The following is an 8,261-nucleotide window of genomic DNA, read 5'->3' on the forward strand; positions in this document are numbered from 1 at the left end:
TTGCTTTTCTCAATTATAGATGCAACCAGCAAGTTAAAGGATTGTTTAAGCACTCAGATATGAAACCCCTCTTTTATGATTCACGTCAAGAGGGTTTTACTTGCTGTAATGACTCAAGAACAACCCCTTTCCCTTTACTGAATTCATTCCCCTTGAAAAGGAGTTTCCTTTTCTTAATTATGAACGAACCCAGCTAGTCAAGGAAGCTCTTTGAGGCCCCAACGTGGAACCCCCTTTCTTATGGCTCACGTCAAGGTAGGGTTTCCAATTTCATGCAGCACTGGTTCCTTACATAAAAGAGAAACATAAATCTAATCTCAATGCTTGGAATAAGATTAGCAAATACCTCTGGACGTCAACACCCAACCAGCAACAAGAACTCATCCTCCTTCCTGGGTAGACTCACGTCAAGACCTCTCCTTTTCTGGAATTTTCATGAAAGAGATGATCTTCTCTTGCAGCTCGGAAGAGAAAGGTAATTCCTCTTCTTTTCCCTTCCAAGATCTCCTCAAAGACTCCCCAATGGATGCAACAAACCCCCAAGAGAGTTCACGCCAAGAACCCTAGAATAGGGAGCCTAGAAGGAACCTAAATTACCCTAGTTTATGCTAATTCCGAACTTGCTTTATTTCTCCATCCTTACTTAAATAGGGTAATTAACATCAACATAGGTTAGGGTTATAAAACCCAATTCTACCCTACCTTTAAGTCTTATTACAAATCAATAAAATTCGAAATTAAAAGCAACATAAATAATAAAAGTAAAGTAAATGACTCAGTATTATTGAGTCCATAACATCTGCCCCCCTTGGAGATCGAGCTTGTCCTCAAGCTCAAAAGCTGGGTAGACTTGGTGGAAGTTGTCGAGCCGCTCCCATTCTGCGGGGAGACGTCCGGTGGTTCTTCCTCAATCATATCCTCTGTCACCTCGATATCCTCATCTTCAACCTTATCAATCAAAAAGAATCTTTTGCATTGATGCCCAACCCGATATGGTTCATCATAGTTGTAACACAGATTCTTAGCCCACCGTTCCACCATCTTAGCACTTGTCAATTTTTTTATATAAGGAGGTGTAGGATGACTAGATCTTGGATCCCCTGTCAAAGTAATACCTGGGTTGTTTCTCGGAGGAATGCGCTCCCCTGACCACGGAGGTCGTCTGTGCTGTGCTTGCTGTCGCAGTTCTAAAGCATGAGCTATATTCATAGCGCTGGATAAGTCAATAGGTGCATAGAGCTCCACCTCAAGCTTTAACGCCTCAGTCAGTTCTACTGTAAACAACGTAACTTGTTGATCCACTTGTACCATATTGCTGGCTCGTGCTAATTATTCCTGGAACAATTTTTGATATTGCTCCGCGGCCCCAGTTTGGCGTAACAAAACCAAATCTCCCAAAGGGTTACTGTAAGCTGGAGGACCAAAATGGAGAGAGCACAATCGCTTAAATTCATCCCAATCTACCACCTCGCTATCAACCTCAACTAACTGGTACCAAAGTTGTGCTTCCCCTAGTAAGTGGAAAACAGCTACGTTGACCTGGTATTAGGTTGGGACTCGCTGATGGCTAAAATTTTTTTCGCATCAATACAACCATATCAAAGGGTCTTCTGACCCATTATAAGTAGGGAATTCCATTTTAGTATACCTCGAAACAGTGCCTCCCCCTTGGTAGAAGTGTCCCCCCAGAATGAGGGGTCCTTGCTGTCCCGAGAAACTCGTGCGTCTTGGAAATTCATCTCCCCCTCTGTTATACGAATGGTCCCCTCCTCTCTGATCTAGAATGAGAGGTACAGTGCCTCCCCCTTGGTTGAGGTGTCCCCCCTAAATAAAGGGTCCTTGCTGACCCGATAAACTCATGTGTCTAGTAAACTCATCTCCCCCTCTGATTTGCGAATGGTCTCCCGAAATTGGGTTCTTGCCAGTGCTCAAACCAGTCTCCATGCTATCCATCCTTCCTTTCAAGGTTTCCAAACTGAGAGTGAACTTCTCCTCCAATGCAGCAAATTTCTTGCCAGTAGTTAGGCCATTCTCCATGCTATCCATCCTTCCCTTCAAGGTCTCCATATCGATATCAATTTTTGAGAACCTCTCTAGGACAGTATCAAATTTTCTTTCAAGCAATTCAAAGTATTCATTGGTGCTTCTCTCTGTCGGGTTACCCTGCTCTGATACCAAGTTTTTATGGTTCCTACCCATGGATCTAGTAACTCGGCGAGTTGAATATGAATCCAGCACTGTTTGAGGGTTTCTTATCACGTTTTTGTGAAAATAACTCTCTTATACTTCTCCTTTCACGTTAGGATTGAAAAGGATTTTGCTTTTCTTAATTATAGATGCAACCAGCAAGTTAAAGGACTGTTTAAGCACTCAGATATGAAACCCCTCTGTTATGATTCACGTCAAGAGAGTTTTACTTGCTATAATGACTCAAGAACAACCCCTTTCCCTTTACTGAATTCATTCCCCTTGAAAAGGAGTTTCCTTTTCTTAATTATGAACGAACCCAGCTAGTCAAGGAAGCTCTTTGAGGCCCCAACGTGGAGCCCCGTTTCTTATGGCTCACGTCAAGGTAGGGTTTCCAATTTCATGCAGCACTAGTTCCTTACATAAAAGAGAAATATAAATCTAATCTCAGTGCTTGGAATAAGATTAGCAAATACCTCTGGACGTCAACACCCAATCAGCAACAAGAACTCGTCCTCCTTCCTGGGTAGACTCACGTCAAGACCTCTCCTTTTCTGGAATTTTTGTGAAAGAGATGATCTTCTCTTGCAGCTCGGAAGAGAAAGGTAATTCCTCTTCCTTTCCCTTCCAAGATCTCCTCAAAGACTCCCCAATGGATGCAGCAAACCCCCAAGAGAGTTCACGCCAAAAACCCTAGAATAGGGAGCCTAGAAGGAACCTAAATTACCCAAGTTTATGCTAATTCCGAACTTGCTTTATTTCTCCATCCTTACCCCTTAAATAGGGTAATTAACATCAACATAGGTTATGGTTATAAAACCCAATTCTACCCCTACCTTTAAGTCTTATTACAAATCAATAAAATTCAAAATTAAAAGCAACATTAATAATAAAATTAAAGTAGATGACGCAGTGTTATTGAGTCCATAACATCTGCCCCCCCTGGAGATCGAGCTTGTCCTCAAGCTCGGAAGCTGGGTAGAACTGGTGGAAGTTGTCGAGCCGCTCCCATTCTGCGTAGTTGTGGCCGATTGCTGCCCAGTAATGGCATGCAGGGAGATGTCCGGTGGTTCTTCCTCAATCATATCCTTTGTCAACTCGATATCCTCATCTTCAACCTTATCGATCAAAAAGAATCTTTTACATTGATGCCCAACCCGATATGGTTCATCACAGTTGTAACACAAATTCTTAGCCCGCCGTTCCGCCATCTTAGCGCTTGTCAATTTTTTTATATAACGAGGTGTAGGATGACTAGATCTCGGATCCCCTGTCAAAGTAATACCTGGGTTGTTTCTCGGAGGAATGCGCTCCCCTGACCATGGAGGTCGTCTGTGCTGTGCCTACTGTTGCAGTTCTAAAGCACGAGCTATATTCAAAATGCTGGATAAGTCAACTGGTGCATAGAGCTCCACCTCAAGCTTTAACGCCTCAGTCAATCCTGCTGTAAACAGCGCAACTTGTTGATCCACTTGTACCATACTGCTGGCTCGTGCTAATTTTTCGTGGAACAATTTTTTATATTTCTCCACGGCCCCAGTATGGCGTAATAAAACCAAATCTCCCAAAGGGTTACTGTAAGCCGGAGGACCAAAACGGAGAGAGCACAGTCGCTTAAATTCATCCCAATCTACCACCTCGCTATCAACCTCAACTAGCTGGTACCAAAGTTGTGCTTCCCCAGTAAGTGGAAAACAGCTACGTTGACTTGGTCATAGGTTGGGACTTGCTAATGGCTAAATTTTTTTTTGCATCGATACACCCATATCAAAGGGTCTTCTGACCCATTATCTGTAGGGAATTCCATTTTAGTATACCTCGGAACAGTGCCTCCCCCCTGGTAGAAGTGTCCACCCGGAATGAGTGGTCCTTGTTGTCCCGAGAAACTCGTGCACCTCGGAAATTCATCTACCTCTGTTATACGAATGGTCCCCTCCTCTCTGATCTAGAATGAGAGGTACAGTGCCTCACCCTTGGTTGAGGTGTCCCCCCGGAATGAAGGGTCCTTGCTGACCCGAGAAACTCGTGTGTCTAGTAAACTCATCTCCCCCTCTGATCTGCGAATGGTCTCCTGAAATTGGGTTCTTGCCAGTGGTCAGACCAGTCTCCATGCTATCCGTCCTTCCTTTCAAGGTTTCAAACTGAGAGTGAACTTCTCCTCCAATGCAGCAAATTTCTTGCCAGTAGTTAGACCATTCTCCATGCTATCCATCCTTCCCTTCAAGGTCTCCATATCGAAATCAATTTTTGAGAACCTCTCTAGGACAATATCAAATTTTCTTTCAAGCAATTCAAAGTATTCATTGGTGCTTCTCTCTATTGGGTTACCCTGCTCTGATACCAAGTTGTTATGGTCCCTAGCCATGGATCTAGTAACTCTGGGAGTTCAATATGAATCCAACACTATTTGAGGGTTTCTTATCACATTTTTGTGAAAAGAACTCTCTTATACTTCTCCTTTCAAATTAGGATTGAAAAGGATTTTGCTTTTCTCAATTATAGATGCAACCAGCAAGTTAAAGAACTGTTTAAGCACTCAGATATGACACCCCTCTTTTATGATTCACGTCAAGAGGGTTTTACTTGCTATAATGACTCAAGAACAACCCCTTTCCCTTTACTGCATTCATTCCCCTTGAAAAGGAGTTTCCTTTTCTTAATTATGAACGAACCCAGCTAGTCAAGGAAGCTCTTTGAGGCCCCAACGTTGAACCCCCTTTCTTATGGCTCACGTCAAGATAGGGTTTCCAATTTCATGCAACACTGGTTCCTTACATAAAAGAGAAACATAAATCTAATCTCAATGCTTGGAATAAGATTAGCAAATACCTCTGGACGTCAACACCCAACCAGCAACAAGAACTCGTCCTCCTTCCTGGGAAGACTCACATCAAGACCTCTCCTTTTCTGGAATTTTTGTGAAAGAGATGATCTTCTCTTGCAGCTCGGAAGAGAAAGGTAATTCCTCTTCCTTTCCCTTCCAAGATCTCCTCAAAGACTCCCCAATGGATGCAGCAAACCCCCAAGAGAGTTCAAGCCGAGAACCCTAGAATAGGGAGCCTAGAAGGAACCTAAATTACCCTAGTTTATGCTAATTCTGAACTTGCTTTATTTCTCCATCCTTACCCCTTAAATAGGGTAATTAACATCAACATAGGTTAGGGTTATAAAACCCAATTCTACCCCTACCTTTAAGTCTTATTACAAATCAATAAAATTTGAAATTAAAAGCAACATAAATAATAAAAGTAAAGTAGATGACTCAGTGTTATTGAGTCCATAACACCATATACCACTCGGAAGGGGGTAGTACCCAGCGTTGTATGGTTCAAAGTGTTGTAACAATACTCTGCCCATGCTAACCAGTGTACCCAACGTTTGGGCTGATCCCCAATGAAGCACCGTAGATAGATCTCAAGAGTGCGGTTCACGACTTCAGTCTACCCATCAGACTGAGGGTGGTAGGTGGAGGAGAAGGCCAATTTGGTACCCTGTAAGGTGAAGAAAGTTTTCCAGAAGGTACTCATGATGATAGCGTCGCGGTCGCTGGTGATGGACTTGGGTAAGCCATGGAGGCAGACAATGTGATACATGAAAAGCTGGGCGACCTGGGCTGCTGTACACGGATGCACCAAGGGCAGGAAGTGGCTGTATTTAGAGAAGCGGTCCACCACAACCAGAATAATAGCTTTGCCAGAAGACGTGGGAAGGCCTTCAATAAAATCCATGGAGAGATCGGCCCAGAATTGGGATGGCAGGTGGAGAGGTTGTAGCAGGCCAGCTGGTGTAGTGACTCAGCTTTGTTTCGTTGGCAAACTTGACAGGCAGCAACATACTCATCAACCATTCGTTTCGTCCCCCACCCATAGAAGTCCCGGCTGAGATGAAAGTAAGTTTTCTGCTGGCCTTCGTGAGTACTATCATGGAGGTAAGAGACAATGCTGGTGATGAGAGGGGACTTGTGCTGTAGAAAAAGACGGTTCTTGTAGAAGATGAGGCGGTCCTTAACTGTCCACTTGCTGTCCACAGTGCCCTACTCAATTTTCTTTACCAACACCACTGGGGACGAGAAGGGCGAACGGCTGGGCTGAATGAGTCCTTGAGTAAACATGATCTGACACTGCTACTTGATCTCATCTTTCTGCAAGTGAGGATAGCGGTAGGGGCGCATGACCACTGGTTCAGTGCCCAACTTCAACCGGATACGATGATCACATGACCGTATCGGCGGAAGAGCAGCAAGTTGCTGAAATAAATCAGCGGAAGTCCTCAATTAGCTGGATGAGCTGCTGGCCATCGGAATCCAGTACTTGGAGATTTTGCAGAGTGCGCTGGAATGGGGCATGAGTGCCCTGGAGTGTGAGCTGCTATGGACCCTGGGTGAAGTTCATAGTAAGGGACTGAAAGTCCCACAAGATCGGGCCCAACTGCTGCAGCCATTTAATGCCGAGCACTAGATCAAAACCAGCAAGCGGAATCACCAGAAAATCTGCCGTGAGGGTGTGGCCGTCAATCACAAATGGAATGGCGGAGCAGACCCCCACGCTGGTAAGTTTTGCTCCATTAGCCACTGCAACGAACAAACCCGAGTTATGCTGAAGTGGTAACCCCAACTGCTGTGCTGCTGGTTGGCTCAGGAAATTGTGGGTGCTGCCCGAGTCCACTAGTGCAAGCAACATACGAGCCTGGATGCCAGCATATAGCTGCATCGTATTAGTGCCGTGTAACCCCATCATGGCATGGAGGGAGATGGAGGGTTCTTCTTCTTAGGGGCCGGCCTCGTCCTCGAGGGAAGGGTTGTCTTCGGGATCCTCAACCTCTAACCAAAACAATCTCTTGCAGAAGTGGCCTTGGACGTACTTCTCGTCGCAATTAAAACATAGGCCCTGTGCCCACAGCTAATCCATTTCAGATTTAGAGAGACATTTAAAATATTGAGGCTGAATAGTGGAGCCAGAAGTCACCGCTGGATGGGAGGGGGGAGGGGCTGGGCACAGGGGGGGCTGGGAGCTGGGGCTGTACCAGTGGACATTCTGTTCGGCCAAGTGGGTGGGGACAGCAAGGAGTCCTTGAGAATTCTGTATTTAGTATCCAGAGTCCGGGCCAAATTCATTGCATGGGTGAGGGAGGATGGGCCAAGCAATTCCACTTCAAGGTGTAGAGCCTCCGCCAACCCAGCAGTAAACAAAGGAACGTGCTGGTTGGGATGCACAAGGGCATCGACGCGGGTGAGTCATTCCTGAAACTGTTTCGGATATGCCTCAATGGAGCTGGTTTGTTTAAGATTAACCAAATCCCAAAGTGGGTTGCTGCGGGCAGGGGGACCAAACCGCAGTCATGCATTCGGCATTGAACATGTCCCAATCATACTCTTGATGGTCCGAATCAAACTGGGTATACCACAACAACGCTTCGTCAAGCATGTGGAAGGCGGCTAAAGAGACCCGCTTGTTATGGACTCTATAGCATCACGAGTTACCAACAGGCATAGGAATTAATTAATGTGTTTTTCAATTTCTATGTAATTGTCTTTGGTTTGGTTTTGTCTTTGGTTTGGATTGGTTTAGCATTTATTGGTTTGAACCATTGACCCAAGAGGTCTTTAGGGTTTTGGACGTCCTCCACCCTATTTAAGGGGACGGCTAGGGTAATGAAGATTATGAATTGAGTTCACTCTAGTTAACGTAAGTTAGATAAACAGGTCAAGAACTCCTTCAAGCTCTCTTCCGAATTTCCCCAATTCTCCTTTCCTAAATTCAATCCCCTTCAGCCCCTCATTCCATCTCAACGTCAAGCAAGATAATGGAAGGAAGAGAAGAGAGGAGGGTGACAAGATCCATGGCTCGTGAGGATCCTAACAACGTGGTATCAGACAGGTCCACCCTCGGTGATTCCTCTTCTCCAGAGGAAATACGTCAAGTCCTTTCAGACCTTCAACAATGATCCACTCTTCAAGGTACTGAAATTTCTCACATCAATACTACCTTACAAACTCTGGAATCATCTCTACAATCCATCCTACGACAACTTGCTGCACTTCAAGCACCAACGCCACCACCAGCAACCAATTTTCA

General features: G+C 45.0%; 1 protein-coding gene across 1 annotated transcript; it reads right to left on the reverse strand.

Annotated features, from left to right (window-relative positions):
• Positions 1-6,554: 6,554 nt before the first annotated feature.
• On the reverse strand, positions 6,555-6,920 carry LOC137943619 (uncharacterized). The gene has a single exon (XM_068789076.1). It carries the CDS (start codon positions 6,918-6,920, stop codon positions 6,555-6,557), a length of 366 nt encoding a protein of 121 aa, XP_068645177.1.
• Between the last annotated feature and the right edge of the window lie 1,341 nt (positions 6,921-8,261).

Source organism: Aristolochia californica, unplaced genomic scaffold (assembly GCF_029961685.1).
Source record: "Aristolochia californica isolate CCGP_79_NKW_82.1479 unplaced genomic scaffold, dmAriCali1.0.hap1 SCAF_11, whole genome shotgun sequence".
NCBI lineage: Eukaryota > Viridiplantae > Streptophyta > Magnoliopsida > Piperales > Aristolochiaceae > Aristolochia > Aristolochia californica.